Raw genomic sequence first — 20,078 nt, 5'->3', positions numbered from 1 at the left:
ATTTTGATAACTGAGACTTTTACAGAAGGTAGAATATGCTTGACTGATACCCTCAAAGCTAATTCTGTCTTTTAAGCAACGCACAGGGTTATCTTTCAGGCTATTGTAACAGAGAGAGTCACCACACTGTCACTTCCCCTCTATTTCTACATTAAACATTTCGCCTGCCAGTCACATGCTATCAAGGTGCTCATGGGGATCATTCTTGCGTATATTTCATCAAGTCTAAGTGATGCCATGATTAGATAATAACACAAACTCAGGCTTAAGGATAGGAAAGTAAAACGGCCAGGTTAAGGCCTGAACATGCTCACACATTCCCTGCCAAATTCTGTTACATTTTATTTAGAACCAAAGATTAAAATCACACAGGGAAAAAAAAAGATAGGTCCTGACCATGACTCCCACACATACAGGTTACCATATTTTTATAGAATTCTGTGTTCTCTTCGATGAAAATAAAATGTATATAGAATATGCTTTTATATGAAGGAAAAAAAAAAAAAAACACACCCAGACAAAATTAGAAAAACTGAGTTGCAGCAAAATCTGGTTACTCTTTTAGTTACAGCAGTGTTTCTTCACCATTTTTCACAAGTAAAAAAGCTTCGTATTTGTATGGCTCAGGAGGCCGCCTGGGGCTGGATGGGGCCACCCTGGGGTTCCAATCCACTAAAGCTTTCCCAGCTACGGGAAGGGAAGGCTGAGACCATTATCCTGGAACATCCAGAAACTGTGTGTGCTGCTTAGGAAGCTCGGAATTACAGTTCAGTAATCTATTTTTGCCTAACTGATGTCGAATTTTCATACTAGAGTTTTGAAAATATTTTCAAGAAAAATGTGCTCCATAAACCTACCTTGTATATTCTTCTTGTAATTTGTTGGGGTCACTTACAAAAAATTTGACTCTAAAGTTCAAACTGTAAGGAGATCCTCCTAGAATTAATAAAAGCAGTTCTAATTAATCAGATTATATTAATCCTTTATCTTTATAAAATATACTTGCAAAACATCAAATAAGTATGTATGCTCACTCTTTAGCTGCTTCCTTATTGGTTTGTTTGGATCCAGCCACCTCTGAAAAATAAACAAGACTATGATTTCTTTTATTCTGGAGAAGCTAATGTATCAACTCTTGTAACCTGTTCCATTCGTAGATTAACACTAAAAATTACATTTAAAAATAAGGCCTAAGTAAGGAAAAATCATTAAATTATAGACATCGTTCACGCCAAATATAATACAATTATGCTAGAAATTATTGAATGTATTTGTGGTAGCGTTAAGATTTTGATTTCACTTTCCCACCGAATTATACAGCGTGCAGTAATCGATTCCAAAAGTAAAGATGCTTAATAACTGCAACAATCTGAAGTGGTTCCCATTAATTTAACTATGGTTTATAACAGTTTAGGATATTTTTAAAATTCTCCTTATCCTTCATAAAAATATAGTGGGCTTTATACTGTCATTTACACAAAACTTACAGAATCTACTAAGAGAAATGTTACAATTTCTACACTATTCCCTAAAAAATAAACAAAATGAAGCACATCTCCACCCCCTGCCCCCAAAATCCCACGCCAATTACATAAGAGATAACATGTAGCTTTGGTAAGGACTGCTTTTTTTGTGTGAGAATTTTAAGTGGCCTCAGCACCTTTGAATGTAAGTTAAGCTCTATTTCAGGAAAACTTAATTGAATTAGGAAAACATTTCAACTGCCAACATGTTTCAGTTAAAAAATCAGAGAACCCAAATGAGGTGATCGATGTGGCAGTATTTTCAAAGCTCTACACAAATAAACATTATGTAATCATTACTTATGAACCTAACTTCCTCCAATGCACCCTTGATTCCATGCAGAGCACAGGAAAAATCAGCTGGAAGAAATCCATGAGTCTTTCCTCTCCGTTATCTACAACACCCAACACATCAAATCCAGCTGATTCTACCCTCAAGCTGCATCTACAATTTATCAATTCCTCTCCATCCACTCTGCCACCATCGTCACCTCTGGTCTAGGCTGTCACTGGAGCCTCTTAACAGCTCTCCCTGCTTCTTTTCTTACCCTCTTCCTCTTTCCTCTGCAGGCAGAAGCTAGAGTGGCTTTTAAAAACATTAACCTGATAATGTCACTACTTTGTTTAACTCTGCTTGATAATTTTTCAGTGCAAGATCCAAAGTCCTTACTGTGGTTTGCATGGTTTCTGCTTACTTCCTCCATCTCAACTAAGCTCCAGCCATAATGGCCTCTTTCTGTTTCTCAGAGACGCCATCTTCTGGCCCTCAATTCCAAGCTTCCCTCTGCATAGAATGTCCTTCTCCAGCTTTCCTATGGCTGGCTGCTTTTCGTTATCCTGAGTCTCAGCATAAATGCTACCTTCTCAGAAAGGCCTTCACTGACCACCCTATCAGAAATACATCACGCAACCACTATTTAACCAGTTATTTTCTTTAAACAAACAGAAACATTAAATTCCTTCATAACATTTTTTCAATTGTAACAGTGCGTTTGTTTTCCCGTTTATTGCCCATCTCCTTCATTATGTTATGAACTTTATGAGATCAGTGATAAAGTGTTTCACTCAATATTAGTTAGCATCTAGCGCAGGGCTTCCTTTGTTGAAGGACTGTCTAAACTTGCTGACTGACTCAAAAGTTGGAGGGAAAAAGATCTGCTTCTTTCGACTCGACAGCAGTGGGTTTTTTTGTTTTTTTTTAGCTGGGTTTCATCCCTACCTAGTACATTGGTTTCCCCTATCTATCCACGTATTTATCCATTTTCCCACCCATCTATTTACTAATCTAGTGGGGTTTTTTTCTTCACATTTTCTAGAAAAACTCATAAGTTGCATTCACTTTAATGCTCGCCTAAACTCAAAATTTTGGATCAGTTCACCTATCCCTGCTGGAGCAGTGGTTAAACGCTTGGCTGCCAACTGAAAGTTGCCTTCCTTATTCAGTCCCTTTTGAAAGATTCTGAGATCAAAAATACAAACACAATGCGTACAGTGGTAAGCACTGGGAAATTCACTGGCCCTCATCAAAGATTCCAATAAGATAGGACATTCTCTAATATTAGGTTCTTGGCTTAAACCATGAAGATGGAGTAATGTCATAACAAGTACTACTAGGCAGTAAAGATGGCATTCATGGTAAAATTCATTATTAAGCCAAAAGACGAACAACTGGGAAAAAAGATAATATGTAAAGACGCTCTATAAACCAGTATAAAAAAGACCAATCTTAGCAGAAAAACAAGCAATGGATAATAACTTAACAGCAAAGAAATATAAATGGAATTTAAGTATTTGATAAGACATTCAATCTTGATCGTAATTAGAGAAATACAAAAGTAATCTACAGTAGCTTACTATTTTTCAACAATCACATGTGCAAGGATTAAAATTTCTGATTACACACCACACCGGCACGAGCATGAGGACACAGGCACTCTGATGCATGCTTATGAGGGCATAAATTAGTATGATCTCAGTGGAGGACAACCAAACAGTATTTATCAAAATACAAAATGCATGTGCCCAAAGACCCAGCATTACGTTTTTATACTGCGTTATTTTATTGAGATATCTTTCATACAACATGAAATTCACCACTTTAAAGTGTATACTTCAGTGTACTTTAATATATTCACTACATCACCACGATCTAATTCCAGGACATTTCCATCACCCCAAAAGAAAACCCTGTACCAGTGGCACAGTGGTTAAGTGATACAGCTGCTAATAAAATGGTCAGTAGTTGAAATCCACCGCCGCTCCCTGGAAATCCTACAGGGCAGGTAAGCCCTGTCCTCTAAGGTCGCTAGGGGTCAGAATTGACTCTACGGCAATGGGTTTGGCTTTTTTGGGTTTATTAGCAGTTAGGTTGAATTTTCCCATGGCAACCACTAATCTACTTTCTGTCTCTGAATTTGCCTACTCTGAACATTTCAAATGGATGGGATCATGTAATACGTGGTCTTTTGTGTCTGGTTTCTTTGACTTGGCATAATGTTTTCAAGGTTCATCCATGTTGTAGTATTTATCAACATACCTTCCTCTTTTTATGGCTGAACAATGTCCCGTTGTATGAATATACCACATTTTGTTTACCATCAGCATTAATTTTTTTGTATGTTTTAATCCCTCAGAGATTGAAGATGGTAAATAATTGAAAAAAAAAGTTTTTTAAAAATTAAAAATTGAAGCTAAGTACAAAAGACATTAAAGTAACTAAATTTTCAAATAATGCTTTTTGCCACTTTGTACCATATATACTTCTGAAGTTATTAATGCATAAATGACTCTCGGACTTTTGGGACACCCAAAGTCTACATACACACATATACTTCTTTGGTATGTTTTCCCAAAATTCAGCCCAAGAATATTAGTCCTAGGTCACAGTTATTTTGAATTTAATAGTGTATAAAAGTGCTTATTAAGAACCGTATGTGATTTTTAAAATTTTTTAACTGTCTAAATCAATGACATTGAGGTACAATTTATATACAATGAAATGTACCCATTTTAACTACACAGTTCAATGAGCTTATCTTCTTTCACTAAAGGTATGAATAAATATTTTATCCATTTTTTAACTGGGCTGACAGTCTTGTGATTGAAATTGTATTATTTCTTTATATATTCTGGATATAGTCCTTTGTCAGATATAAAAAAAATTTTTTAATTAAAAAAATTTGTTTATATATGCAAATATTTTCTCTCAGTCTGTGGATTGCTTTTCATTTTCTTAATGATAGCTTTTGATGAGCAGATGTTTCCAATTTTGATGACATACAATTCATTTACTTATTTTTTTTAATGGTTAGTACTTTTTGTTACCTCTCTAAGAAATCTTTGCCTATCCCAAGGCTGCAAAGATTTTTTCCTGGATTTTCTTCTGGAAGTTTAAGGTCTAGAATCCATTTAAAGTTCATTTTTGTGTATTGTGTGAGGTTCATTTTTTTCATCCAGTTGTTCTACCACCTTTTGTTAAAAAAAACTATCCTTCAATTTCCTCCACTGAATTCTCTGCCATCCTGTGGAAAATCAATTACCTATACACATTCAGGTTTGATTATGAACTCTGTATTCTGTATCACCGATCTACAGGTCTATCCTTATGCCAATACCACACTCTCCTGGTTATGTGGCTTTTGTTTAAACAGTTTTAAATTCACTGTTTCAAAGTGTATAATTCAGTGGTTTGCAGTATATTCCCAAGGGTGTGCTACTATCAGCACTACCCAATTCCAGAACACTTTCATTACTTGAAAAAGAAACCCTGTACCTATAAGCAGTCACTCCCCATTAACCCTCCATCTCATTCCCTGGAACCACCAATCTACTTTCTATTTCTATGGATTTACCTATTCTGGACATTTCATATAAATGGAATCATACGACATATGGCCTTTTGTGTCTGGTTTCTTTGAGCTGGCATTATGTTTTCAAGGTTCATCCATGTTGTAGCATGTATCAGTAATTCATTCCTTTTAAGGCTGAATACTATATTCCATCGTATGGGTATATCACATTTTGTTTATTCATTCATCAGCTGATAGACATTTGAGCTGTTTCCCTCTTTTGGTTACCAAGACTAACACTGCATTTGTGTACAAGTTTTTGTGCGAACATATGTTTTCAATTATCTTCGGTATACGATGAGGAGTGGTATTGCTTGATCATATGGTACCTCTATGTTTAACTTTTTGAGGAACTACCAAACTTTTTTTCCACAGTGGCTGCAGCTTTTTATATTCCCACTAATAATATATGAGCGTTCCTATTTCTCTGCATCCTCACCAATACTTGCCGCTGTCCATCTTTTTGATTACAGGCATCCCAGTGGATGTAGGGAGCCCTGGTAGCACAGCGGTTAACAGCTACAGCTACAGCCAGCTATGGCTGCTAACTAACAGGTCAGCAGTTTGAATTCACTGGCCGCTCCTTGGAAACCCCAGCGGGGCAGTTCTACTCTGTCCTATAGGGTCACTATGAGTTGGAATCGACTTGATGGCAATGGGTTTGGGTTTGGTTTAGTGGGTATAGAGTGATACTTCATTACTTTTTATTGACGAATAGTATTCCATTTGTTTCATTTGGAGAAATAAAATATCCATTACACAAGAATAAAAAATTATGAAACAGACTAAAATGAAATGAGGAAAGTTGGATATTAAAAAATAGAAATTCTGAAAATTAAAAATAAAGTCACTGAAATAAAAATGGAAGAGATGAGACAAACTCCTGATTTAAAAAAGAAAAACAAAACAACGAAAAGCAAGTTGCTATGGCGTTAACCCCAACTCACTGTGAACCTATGTGTGTCAGCGCAGAACTGCACTCCACAGCATTTTCAATAGCTGAGTTTTCAGAAGCAGGTCATCAGGACGTTCTTCTGAAGTGTCTGGGTAGACAAGAACCTCCATCTTTTTGTTAGCAGTGTAGCTCAGGAACCATTTTTTTATTGTTGTTGTTGTGTGCCGTCCATTCAATTTCAACTCATTGCGACCCGAAGTAACAGAGCAGAACTTCCCCATGGGATTTCCTAAGCTGTAATCTTTACAGAAGCAGGTCTTTCTCCTGCACAGCTGCTACGTGGGTTCAAACTGCCAACCTTTCGGTTAGCAGCCAAGTACTTAACAACTGCACCACCGGGGCTCCTTCGTTAACCATTACACAAGCATGTCATAGTCAGACAAAGAGATAAGAAATAGGAAAGAGCAGCTAAAGATGCAGAAAAAATTGAGACTCAAACATAAATTTATTAGGAAATTCAGAGGCGAATAGAGGAAACAGCTGAAAGTAATATTTGAAAAGATAATAGTTGAAAATTTTCTAGACACAAACCTTTGGATGCAAAGTACATTCTAAATACTGAACATAAGAAAACAAAAATAGATCCACATTTAGAAACGTTACGGTGGTAAAACTACAATATATTGAATACAAAGTGAAAAATCTAACAATTCTCTAGAAAGAAAAAGCTGATTACCTAGAAAAGGGCACCATTAAATCAACAGCATGATGATCATCAGCAATAACAGGCGGGCAACCGTTCCGCAGAGAAACAAAACAAGTGGTTCATAAGTGTAATAAAAAGATGCTCAACATCACCTGAAATTGGGGAACCACAATAAAATAACATTTCATGCCCATCAGACTCTAAACTAAACGTCTGCCAGACTCCTGAGAATGTATCTTAAGAGAAACCCTCACACAGCCATGCAATGGGACAGGCACATGAGGATGCTCGTTGCAGAACGGTTTGTAACAGTAAAAAACTAAAAACAACTCACATATCTTTCAAGAAGAGGCAGTGAAATAAAGAATGGTATAACTGTATGCTGGAGTACTCTATGTGGTTGTGTGCCATCGAGTCGAATCCGACTCAGTGATCCTACATGACAGTAGAACTGCTCCATAAGGTTTCCTAAACTGTAATCTTTACGGTAGCAGGTTGCCAAGTTTTCTCTGGAGAAGCAGCTGGTGGTAACCTTTCGGTTAGCCAAGCGCCTAACCACTGCGCTACCAGGTCTCCATGGAATACTCTAAAGCAGAGAATAAAGCTGAACTAGAGCTGTATCTATCAACCTAAACAATTTCCAAAAACACTCTTGAATGAAAAAGTGTTGTAAAAGGGTACATACCTTTTTATATCTTTTGTATAAAGTTTATAAAAAGCAAACCAATCCTCCACATAAAAATATCTTAGGGATATGTTCATATGCAGTAGAAATATGAGGAGTACCTGGTAGCACAAACAGTTAAGCATTCAACTACTTAAGGGAAGGTTGGTGGTTTGAACCCACCCAGGGGCACCTCAGAAGACAGGCCAGGCAATCTGCTTCTCAAAGTTTACAGCCTTGAAAACCCTTTCGAACAGTTCTACTCTGTATACATGGGGTTGTCATGAGTCGGAATTGACCTGATGGCAACAAATGACGACTCGATGGCAACTAATAACAACAACAGTAAAAGTATAAAGACACTCACAGATATTGATTTCTTTAAGGGCATGTATGTAAGTACGATTAGGGAGGGATACAACAGGGATTCAACTGTTTTATAATTTCTTATTTCTTAAATTGATTTTTCTTTTTTTTAATTCTCTATACTTTTCTGTGGAGTCCTGGGTGGCGCAAACAGTTGAATGCTTGACTACTGGGCGAAAAGTTGGTGATTCAAACCCACCCAGCGGCACCTTGGAAGGCAGGCCTGGCAATCTGCTTCTGAAAGATCTCAGCCTTGAAAACCCTATGGAGCAGTTCTACTCTGCACACGTGGGGTCGCCATGAATCAGAAGTACTTGATAACAACTAACAAGAATGATATACTTTTCTGTTGTTTGAAATATTTCAAAATTAAGTTTGGGGTGGTGGAGGCATAAATAAAGAATGCTTTACATTTGTCTGAAGCCTTCATCTTAAGGGAAAATAATAACTGAAGAAGAAAAGGGGAAAACAAAAAGGACTTTATAATTACAGGTATTATCCTCAGTCTATTTCTGACAGGAAGAAAAGCAAAGACATTTTGACAATGGGTGATTTCTTCAAAGCCTCAAAAACTCTACGCATACAGCTTCCTAGTACATCACACCACCAAATGATACAGATATCAAAAAACAGTTCTTTCTTGAAATTTGTCCAAAGCACTAATGCAACAATGGAGACTGTCTTTCGACTTCTCAGATAAAATGAGTCAAAGAGAATGTAAGAAGATGAATCAAGGTCAAAGATCACCTAATCTCTTGTTTCATGTGCATGAAAATTCATAACACGTGTGTGAAAACCCTAAAGAGAATAATTTGACCTTTCTTGTGATCCAATAACCATGGAAAGCTAATGGGGTTACTTATCGACCAGGTGTTCAATAAGTACTTCTCTTCGTAGAGAATATATGTATTTTCCTATCATCCCAAGGTGAAAAACTGAGAAGAAACCACGTTTGCACACAGTATATTTGGCAAGTCTATCAATCTCAAATAAAAAAATAAAAAAAACTATTTGTTTTGAATTCAACCAAGCCCTCAAATAATCCACTATCCTCTGGAAAAATAAATTATCATAGGATCTTCTTTCTCTTTACTAACTTGGTAATATCAGACCAGTTCTTTATAACACTGTCTTAAATTTATACTAAGAGGTCATTTTTTTTTCTTATAATGAAAAGAAAATTGTTTTGGAAAAGGTTTTTATAAATGCATGTATATGTACGTACAAGGTGCAAATGCACAAACTAAAGAACTGCTCCCAGTGACAGCACACCAAATGGGGAACAAACTGTGAAGATATCCGCATAGCTTTTACATTTTTTTAAGTAAGCTTGTTTAAACTAATTTAATCCCAAACTGTTTAGAGTTCTTATTGTAAACAGCCTCATTTGTTAACAGTATTTTTACGAATGTATTAAAACCAGTTGCCATTGTGTCAATTTCGACTCACGGCAACCCCATGTGTGTTAGGGTGGAACTGTGCTCCATAGAGCTTTCAGTGGCGACCCCATGTCTTTCAGGGTGGAACTGTGCTCCACAGAGTTTTCAAGAGCTGATTTGCAGAAGATTGCCAGGCCTTTCTTCCATAGCACCTCTGAGTGTCCTCAAACCTCCAACCCTTCAGTTAGCAGCTAAGCACATTAACTATTTGCATCACCCAGGGACTGGCTGGCTTACACCCTTTTCCATGGTGGCAAGTTCAAGGTGTGTATTTCTTCTTTAAATCATTTATTATGTGAAGCCTATAGGGTCACTACGAGTAGGAACGGACTCGACAGCAACGAGTTTGGTTTGTATCGTATGTGAGGCCCTATACCAGGTATTGGGGTGATACAAAGGCATAGTTTCCTAGCCTCAAGGATTGTAAGTCATGAAACATCAGCTCAAGAAAGTATTATAACTGCTATAGGGATGTAAGGAATTATGAATCTTTACATTTTTGCTAATCTGTCACGCAGAGTGCTAGCTCCCTGTAATTTTATTCAGCATATCTCTGATTTACAAGTGAGGTTTAATGTCTTTTCATGTTTGTCATTCATTCATATTTTCATTTCATGCCATCTCCCCATTTTCTACTGAGTTATCCTTTAATTGTAATTTATAGAAGCTCTTTAACATGGTACGGATTTTAATAATCTATTATATATACTGTATTTCCCCCACAGTCGATGGCTTGTCTTTTAAGTTTCTTTAAGGTGTCTCTCATTGCATATTCTGTTAGGCAATGAAATCTGTCAGTATTTCCTTCAGAAATGCTTGGACTGTTCTTGCCAAAGATGATCAAATAGTAGAAAACCTTGTTCCAGATTTTAATCTACCACTTTCTATACTGTTGTTTTACATTGAAACTTACATTGGAATTTTCTATTGTATATGGTAATAATCAGGAATCTAAAGGTTTCTTTTTAGGCTTCAACAACTGTTCCAATACCTTTTCTGATCTGAAGTACTACTGTTACCATAATTTACCACACAGAAAAAACAAAAAAATCTGTTCTTGGACGGTTTCTTCTACTCCATTTACCTGTATCTACAAGGTTGCTATGAGTTAGAATCGAGTCAATGGTAACAGGTTCGGTTTTTTTTGGGGGGGGGAGGTTTATACCAATACCACGCTATTTTAAGTATATCATCATACTATATTTTTGTATTTGTTTTTAAGTATATCATCGTACTGTATTTTTATATTTTAGGGTAAGCTGTTTATCTTTTTCCAAATATTTCTGGCTATTTTTAATCAGATACTCTTCCAGATGAACTTGAAGATCATATTGCCAAATCCACCTACTCTACCAATAATGCTTTGCTTATCTAGGGCCTCTTTCCTTTCCATATAAAGTTGGTGATTAGTTTTTCCATCTCGTTAAAGAATGCTGTTGGTATGTGGATCCAGATTGCATTATCTCTACAGATCGCTTTGGGTAGGGATGACATTTTTCACAATGTTGGGTATTCCTATCCATGAGCATGGTTATGTTTTTTCCATTTATGTATATCTCTTTTGGTTTCTTGTAGTAGTGCTTTGTAGTTTTCTTTGTGTAGGTCTTTTACATCCCTGGTTAGATTTATTCCTAAGTATTTTATCTTTTTAGGGGCTATCATAAATGGTATTGTTTTCCTGATTTCCTTTTCAAAGTTCTCTTTGTTGGTGTATAAGAATTCAACTAATTTTTGTATATTGGTCTTGTATCCTGCTACTCTGCTGAATCTTTCTATTCGTTCCACCAATCCAATCTTATCTGCGTTCAGTCTTTTAAGAAATTCTGAAAGTTTCTTGTCTGTTAATGACATTCATTTTTATTTTCTGTGTGTATGTATAGTTTTTTGACACCAGAGAGCAACCAAAAAGCACATAGAAACAGTAGCTAAATCTACTCTTGAAAAAGTTCAAAGGGTGAGATATATACATTTGTAGTTTTTTCCCTAACAGCAATCTCAAATCCTGCATAAGGCACGTGACAGCCTTACTGAGTTGAGGTGTCAGGAGGACAGAGTTCAGGACTTGCACAAAAAATTGAGGAGGAAATTCTAGAAGGGAGAGAGCAGCAGAGTTAATTAGTTCCAAAATCCGCATACAAAATCTACCTCCATTCTGGCTGTCAGTTAAACTATGAATGCATGGGAAGGCCCCCAAAGACCCAGGAGAAAGCAGCAGCTGGAACTTGAAAGAAATGAGTGGAAATACTACATGATAATCTTTGTAGAAAAATCCTATGGAATTTACAGAAAGCTAGAGTTAATAAGTGAGTTTAAGAAGTTTGCAGGATATAAGATTAATATATATAATTAATTGCATTTCTATTGCTAGCAATAAACAATTAAAAATTGAGAAAAAAGTTAAACCCAACAACAACACTATTTGAATGGTTCTTCTATCTACCAAGTTGCCAAAGACTGAATTAGAGATACTGATTTCTCTTTTCCTCTCATGAAGTCTTAATCAAACGAGTAAGTCCTGTTGGCTTTACTCCTAAATACCTCCAGCACTCACACACATTTCTTCATCCCTCAGAGCCAATCATCATCTTTTCCGGTAACTTTATTATTGCAGCAATCTCCCGACTGCCTCTAGTTTGCACTGTATTATTAGTTGGCTGCCCTGTAACCAGGTTCACATGCCTAAATACAAATCTCATGTTAGTAGTGTAAATAAACCTTGGACAAGTGTAACCTTCGACGTACTGCTCAAACCTCATCTCTCACTCCCCTTGTCTTGCTGTATATTTTAGCCATATCAAAACTTGTTTTTTTCAGTACCTCAAACCTAGCATTCCCCTCTCTTCACTCTGGATGCTGTGGCTTTTCTCTGAAACACTTCTCTGCACCCCAGGTCCCCTCGTCATTCCCTCCCAAAATGGAGCATTTAGTAAACTACCAGTGAGGTTTACGTAATAGGTGACGAGAGCTTGAATTGAGGTATTACAATAGAAACAGATAAAAGGCATAAAACAGAGACATATATGAGATGAAAGTAAGCACTTTAGTGACCATGTTATACTGAAACATAGCTTAATGAAATAATGATCATCCTCTATGTGATATTTCCTATGTTTCCTCAAACCTGATGAAATAAGTAATTTAAGACTTTTAAGTTATGTTAAAGGAATCTTCAAAGGGTACCTCTATTCCAAATGAATTATATCTTAGTTCAACTGTCTTAATTAACAGCCTATTGAGTTAGAGCAGTGACTTCCAAAATGTGGTCGCTGGACTAGCAGCATTAACATCACCTGGGAACTTGTTAGAAATGCAAATTATTGAGCTCTACTAATGATTTTTGGAATCAGAAACGCTAGGCATAGGGCCCAGAAATCTGTATTTTAAAAAGCCCTCCCGTGATTCTGATGTAAGCTCAAGTTTGAGAACCACAAGGTTACGGGATATAAAAACAGTATTAAAGCAGTAAAATATCACAACCACAACACAAACCACCAGAGGCATGAACCTGTAGAAAGCATTAAATCAACAGTAATCAATAATCTACTCTCTGTCCCACTAACCAAACCCAAACTCACTGCTGTCGAGTCATTCCCGACTCATAAAGAACCCATAGGGTTTCCAAGGCTGTAAATATCTGCGGAAGCAGACTGCCACATCTTTCTCCCTCAGAGCCGCTGGTGGTTTCGAACTGCAGACCTTTCGGTTAGCAGTTGATCGCTTTAACCACTGCATCACTAAGGCTCCTTCCTTTGTCCCACTAACATGCACTGTAATTGAATTTGGGAATAAAGATGATCTCAAGGCTCTAATGAAGAGGATTTTGATAAAGTTCACTATAGCTACCTTTAACTGCTTACAAAATTACAGAAATTATGCATAATGAATTATAACCACCTTATTCTGCTCACTCATTCAACAAACATTTATTATTATTATTATATAAAATACTGTGCTAAGAGAAAAGCTGTGATAAATACATTTTAAAGGAAAAGTACAAGAAATTTTGAAAAACTTTAAGAATTTTGTTTGTTGCACTGGAACAAATTAACAAGGAAGATGCTAAAAAAAAGGATAATCAACTAAGATGCTACAGCTGTTACTGTCGAGACCACCACAAAAAGCTAGGTGGCTTTTCTTTTCAATTTTAAGTCAAATTTATTTCAATGTCTATATGCCTAGGGCAGTATTAGTTTGATCCACTAAAATGAATATATTGAGTGTGTGTGTCCCTGTGGGCACACACGCACATGCATATACCTATATATACACATACATATAAACATATGTATGTTTACATATAAAACATAGAAAAATTTTAAGGTTTAAAAACTCTGAATTAAAGACAGGTGAAGATTAAATTATTTTGGAATCTCACCAAATTACTTTTGATCACTGTTGGTAATTTTATTGCACAGTAACCTCCTCTCCTCAGTATGTCAGTTTTTATAAGTCCTAGAAACCCTGGTGGCATAGTGGTTAAGAGCTATGGCTGCTAACCAAAAGGTCGGCAGTTCGAATCCACCAGGTACTCCTTGGAAACCCATGGGGCAGTTCTACTCTGTCCTGTAGGGTTGCTAGGAGTCGGAATTGACCCAACGGCAGCAGGTTTGGATGTATCTATATCAGCTCTTAGGAAGCAGCACTGTACAGTGAAGAGAGAGCACAGCTTTGGAGTCAGACAGACCCAAGTTGGAATCCTTTCTCAACTACCAAATTACTTCTGTGTCATTAAACAAGTTAGCTGACTTCTGTGAGCCTTTGTTTCTCATCTATAAAATAATTTTAATGATACCTTCACCATAAGGAAATTGTGGGAATTAAATGTCCTATTATACACAGACATTCGGTTTAGGACCAATCCCACAATAGGTATTTCATAAATGTTAGTTTCTTACTCTTCTCTTTTTAAGAATGGCGTCTCTATTCCTTAGTCCATTAATATCCTCAAAGCCTTGGTATTGTTTCACATTGACAACGAGAAGCAGGATAATATTTACAACACCTGGGCCCTAAAGGTCCTTCCTGGCACACATTTCAGTACCTCACAGATTCTTCTGAATATCTGAATAGTAACATTTCGGTACAGTGGGAAAAGCCTGGCATGGGGAGTTAGGAGACTCACTACTTTCATTAATGTCAAAAAGTAGCCCAGGCTTTATTTCCTTGAACTGTGGATAATTTCTTGTGGAAAAATAAGGGTATTACACTAGATAATCCCTAAAGCCTCTTTTGGGTCTTTAAAATTCTATGATTATAACTCTTCTAGAAGACATCATTTTGGATCACAAGCAATTGGACCCTTGGACCGGAGACTATATCTCACTTGATAAGGTATGCTCAGGATAGAAAACTAAGACAAAGAAAAAGCAGATGTCAGTGAGATCAACCTAGCTCAAAATACCCGTTTCCCTACCTTCCAAAAACCAAACCAAACCCAGTGCCATCGAGTTGATTCCGACTCACAGCGACCCTATAGGACTCCCCACCTTCATGGAGCTATAAACAGGCCTAAAATAGGAATGTCTTCTTGTATACAAATTTATGTGATGGAATTTTTATCTTTTGTGGTATATGTGACCTCAATGTTACTCTTTCTGGAATACTTTCTCAGGAACAATAGTTTTTCATACTCATAGCAGTGACTATGGTGGTGAGTAGATGGTCTCTTCCTTCTTTATTGTCTTGTCACTTGTCCAATCTATCTAAAGCCAGGCCTATGGCTAGAGGATTTGACCTGTGAGAGTCAGCAGGATAATGTAAGAATTATCTATTTTCCTCTCAATGCTGGCACACAGTGAGGTGTAGCAGACATCCTTCAGGTATTTGCCTAGCTTACAATGTACTTTCTTAGAAATGACATCCTTCTCTTTTCTGGGAAGTGTAACACCACATGGGTACTGCAGAAGACATAGTAAAAAATTCAAGGTAACCCCAAACCACAGCCATAGTTGACTGGACCAGGAGTAAGTTCTTGATCTAAGCCAAGTCTATCAGGTTCCCTGGTGTCCCATGATAAAGCACCACAAACTACGTGGCTTTAAACAACAAAAATTTATTCTCTCGCAGCTCTGGAAGTCCGAAATCAAGGCGTTGGCAGGCCATGTTCTCTTGGAAGACTCCAGAGGAGAATTCTTCCTTATCCCTCCCTAGCTTCTGGAGGTCACTGGCAATCCCTGGCATTCCTTGGCTTGTATTACTCCAGTCTCTGACTCTGTCTTAACATGGCCTTCTCCCCTCTATGTCTGTGCCCAGTTTTCTTTTTCTTGTAAGAATATCAGAGTCCCTGAGTGATGCAAACAGTTAATATGCTCAGTGGTTAACCAAGAGGTAGGAGGTTCAGTGGCACCTCAGAAGAAAGGCCCGGCAATCTAATTCCAAAAAACCAGCCACTGAAAACCCTATGAAGCACATGGGGGTTGCCATGATTAAGAATCGACACAGTGGCAACTGGATTTACTGGTTATAAGGATACCAGTCATTGGATTCGAACCTATTCTAAAGCGGCATGACTGCATCTTAACTTGATTACTTCTACAAAGACACTACTTCCAAATAATGTCACGTTCGTAGGTCCTGGGGGTTAGGGCTTGAACATAGCTTTTTGGGAGGCAGGATTCAACCTATGACAGCAAGCTTGGCCATAAAAATTTATGTGACAGAATTTTTATCAGAGAATTTTGGATTAGACACTAGGACAAAGATGACACTCTTCTTTAGGTAGGTGACTCTGAGGCCAAGGAAACAGGGATAAGTTGTTAATGCCTGCATCCCACCGTGGACTGCAGAATACAGAAATTCAACAGGAGCAGATTAAAGAGTGAAGCTGATGCATAGGGAAAAGCAAACAACACACTAAAACTCAGAATTCCCTGAGTTTCCAACAATGTACTGGTCTGATTTCACCCCATTCCTAGTCTGTGTACTTTCTTTTTTAGCTTAAGTTATCCTGAATTGGTTCCTGAAACTTATAACCAAAAGAGACCTAATATCAAAACCCGTGACAAGTGAGAAACCTAAAACTCATGAACGGTGTATTACACGTCCATCTTCCAGGTACAATACAGTATTCTCCCTCCTTTGATGGAGGCTGATGACTTCACACACCCACTAGGTCAAGTTTGGCCATCAGGTTTCATAACAAGAGTCAATTCTGATGATTCAGTGGTGGCGTGGAAACCCTGACTGCATAGTGGTTAAGGCCTACGGCTGCTAATCAAAAGGTCGACAGTTGCAATCCACCAGGCACTCCTTGGAAATCCTATGGGGCAGTTCTACCTTCTCCTGTAGGACTGCTATGAGTCGGGATTGACTTGATGGCAATGGGTTTTTCGTTTTTTTTTTAACTAAGAATATTATGTTAGGAATTCTGAGCATTATTCAAGCTCGGTGAATACAAACACTTTGATCAGTTAGCGTGCACTCGAACAGGCATGGGTGGAAAGAAGAAAGGAACATGTAAAATTATCTCTGAAATTTGTCTAATACTTATAGTTTCTTCTTGAGTGGGGATAGAATCTGGATGAAATATAACATTAACCAAAATGCACCTGTACCTGGCCATTTCGTAAATGATATTTCTACTCACTTTCATTTTTACATGGGTTTTGGTACGTTTACCCAATCGAGTTATTACCAAGATATAACATATTTCTTTTCTAGGTCCTTGGAGAAACGCAGGTCATCTGGTGAAACTATCAAACTATGAGGGAAGTTTGTTTTTATCTCAATTCAGTATAAAAGGCTTTATTTCCACTGAGACTAGCTACCCCTTGGCTTGTTTTTATCCATATTATCCTATTTTTTCATGGCTGGTTTTCACACAAAGTCAGCATTTAACATTTCAATTGATTCAGGACTAGGATCCTGACCAGGAGAGGGGGAGGAAAACAAACAAACAAATCCCACTTTTCCCATGAACAATATTTTATTTTCTACAGTCATTCTAATAACAAGGCCTCATTTCTAAAGTACTGATCCAGAGAGCCATTACTTCAGCATCTCAGTTTTTCTCAAGTATACAAAATACTTCATTCAAAATAGTCATTCTCTTATACTAATCAAAAGAATTACTTTCTGGCATGTTCTTTCATACAAATCCCTCAGAGTATAACCATATAAACTTACAAAGAATTCAATCAGAATTTGCCAGTATAGCCTTTTTAGTAAGTGAAGAAGCTGGCACTAGATTTACACACTGACTTATAATTATAAAAACATTAAGGAAAATAACCTCTTACATTTAAACCATCAATAAAAGGAAGGACAAAGGCAAAAGAACTACATTCTCTCTAATCATTCAAACCAAATTAATAAAGAAACTCAATAAATCAGTGATTATTATAAATCAGAAAGGACTTTATATTATGAACAAAGAGAAAACTTACTGGGTTGTCTGAGGAATCATCAGCCAACTGTAAACCAAAATAGTCTTGCTCCGTCAAATCCAGATGCTTGAAGACTACATCCAACAGAACTTGCCCCTGATCATGTTTCTAGAAGAAAAACAAAATTAAATCAATTTTGACTTAAATCTGGTAAACTTTGATCCTCTCCTATTATATCTTCAATTGTTTCCATACCAATGACTTGGTTGAGAATAAAAACTTCACAAGTTACATTGTTGTTGTTGTTAGGTGCCATCGAGTCAGCTCCGACTCACAGTGACCCTATGCACAACAGAACGAAACACTGCCTGGTCCTGTGCCGTCCTTACAATTGTTGTTATGCTTGAGCCCATTGTTGCAGCCACTCTGTCAATCCACTCGTTGAGGGTCTTCCTCTTTTCTGCTGACCCCGTGCTCTGCCGAGCATGATGTCCTTCTCCAGGGACTGATCCCTCCTGACAACATGTCCAAAGTATGTAAGACACAGTCTCGCCATCCTTGCTTCTAAGGAGCATTCTGGCAGCACTTCTTCAAAGACAGATTTGTTCGTTCTTTTGGCAGCCCATGGTATATTCAATATTCTTCGCCAACACCACAATTCAAAGGCGTCAACTCTTCTTCGGTCTTCCTTATTCATTGTCCAGCTTTCACATGCATATGATGCGATTGAAAATACCATGGCTTGGGTCAGACACACCTTAGTCCTCAAGGTGACATCTTTGCTCTTCAACACTTTGAAGAGGTCCTTTGCAGCAGATTTACCCAATGCAATGCATCTTTTGATTTCTTGACTGTTGCTTCCATGGTTGTTGATTGTGGATCCAAGTAAAATGAAATCCTTTGACAACTTCAATCTTTTCTCCGTTTATCATGATGTTCCTCATTGGTCCAGTTGTGAGGATTTCCGTTTTCTTTATGTTGAGGTGCAATCCACATGGAAGGCTGTGGTCTTTGATCTTCATTAGTAAGTGCTTCAAGTCCTCTTCACTTTCAGCAAGCAAGGTTGTGTCATCTGCACAACGCAGGTTGTTAATGAGTCTTCCTCCAATCCTGATGCCCCGTTCTTCTTCATATAGTCCAGCTTCTCAGATTATTTGCTCAGCATACAGATTAAATAGGTATGGTGAAAGAATACAACCCCGACGCACACCTTTCCTGACTTTAAACCCATCAGTATCCCCTTGTTCTGTCCGAACAACTGCCTCTTGGTCTATGTAAAGGTTCCCCATGAGCACAATTAAGTGTTCTGGAATTCCCATTCTTCCCAGTGTTATCCATAGTTTGTTATGATCCACACAGCCGAATGCCTTTGTATAGTCAATAAAACACAGGTAAACATCCTTCTGGTATTCTCTGCTTTCAGCCAGGATCCATCTGACATCAGCAATGATATACCTGGTTCCACGTCCTCTTCTGAAACCGGCCTGAATTTCTGGCAGTTCCCTATCGACATACTGCTGCAGCCATTTTTGAATGATCTTCAGCAAAATTTTGCTTGCGTGTGATATTAATAACATTGCTCCATAACTTCCACATTTGTTTGGATCACCTTTCTTGGGAATAGGCATAAATATGGATCTCTTCCAATCAGTTGGCCAGGAAGCTCTCTTCCACATTTCTTGGCATAGACGAGTGAACACCTCCAGCGATGCATCTGTTTATTGAAACATCTCATTTGATATTCCATCAATCCCTGGAGCCTTGTTTTTCACCAATGCCTTCAGAGCAGCTTGGACTTCTTCCTTCAGTACCATCGGTTCCTGATCATATGCTACCTCTTGAAATGGTTGAACATCAACTAATTCTTTTCGGTATGATGACTCTGTGTATTCCTTCCATCTTCTTTTCATGCTTCCTGCGTCATTTAATATTTTCCCCATGGAATCCTTCACTATTGCAACTCCAGGCTTGAATTTTTTCCTTAGTTCTTTCAGCTTGAGAAACACTGAGCGTTTTCTTCCCTTTTGGTTTTCCATCTCCAGCTCTTTGCACATGTCATTATAATACTTTGTCTTCTCGAGACACCCTTTGAAATCTTCTGTTCAGTTCTTTTATTTCATCAATTCTTCCTTTTGATTTAGCTGCTCAACACTCAAGAGCAAGTTTCAGAGTCTCCTCTGACATCCATCTTGGTCTTTTCTTTCTTTTCTGTCTTTTCAGTGATCTCTTGCTTTCTTCATGGATGATGTCCTTGATGTCATTCCACAACCTGTCTGGTCTTTGGTCACTAGTGTTCAATGCATCAAATCTATT

At 37.6% G+C, this 20,078-nt stretch overlaps 1 protein-coding gene across 9 annotated transcripts in view; it reads right to left on the bottom strand.

Annotated features, from left to right (window-relative positions):
• Window positions 1-20,078, bottom strand: part of PTPN4 (protein tyrosine phosphatase non-receptor type 4) — a 239,006-nt gene that overhangs the window by 142,073 nt on the left and 76,855 nt on the right. For 6 of the 9 annotated variants that reach the window (XM_064287299.1, XM_064287297.1, XM_064287296.1 and 3 more), the window contains 3 exons: window positions 17,826-17,933; window positions 1,035-1,077; window positions 858-957 (listed from right to left, as the gene is read on the bottom strand). In XM_064287299.1, coding sequence (XP_064143369.1) covers window positions 858-957; window positions 1,035-1,077; window positions 17,826-17,933 — 251 coding nt within the window. The remainder of the gene's footprint in view (window positions 1-857; window positions 958-1,034; window positions 1,078-17,825; window positions 17,934-20,078) is intronic. The other 3 variants (XM_064287300.1, XM_064287302.1, XM_064287303.1) reach the window with 2 other exon arrangements.

The sequence above is a fragment of the Loxodonta africana genome, chromosome 6 (assembly GCF_030014295.1).
Source record: "Loxodonta africana isolate mLoxAfr1 chromosome 6, mLoxAfr1.hap2, whole genome shotgun sequence".
Lineage (NCBI taxonomy): Eukaryota > Metazoa > Chordata > Mammalia > Proboscidea > Elephantidae > Loxodonta > Loxodonta africana.
This window is presented reverse-complemented; position numbering and strand designations above follow the sequence as displayed.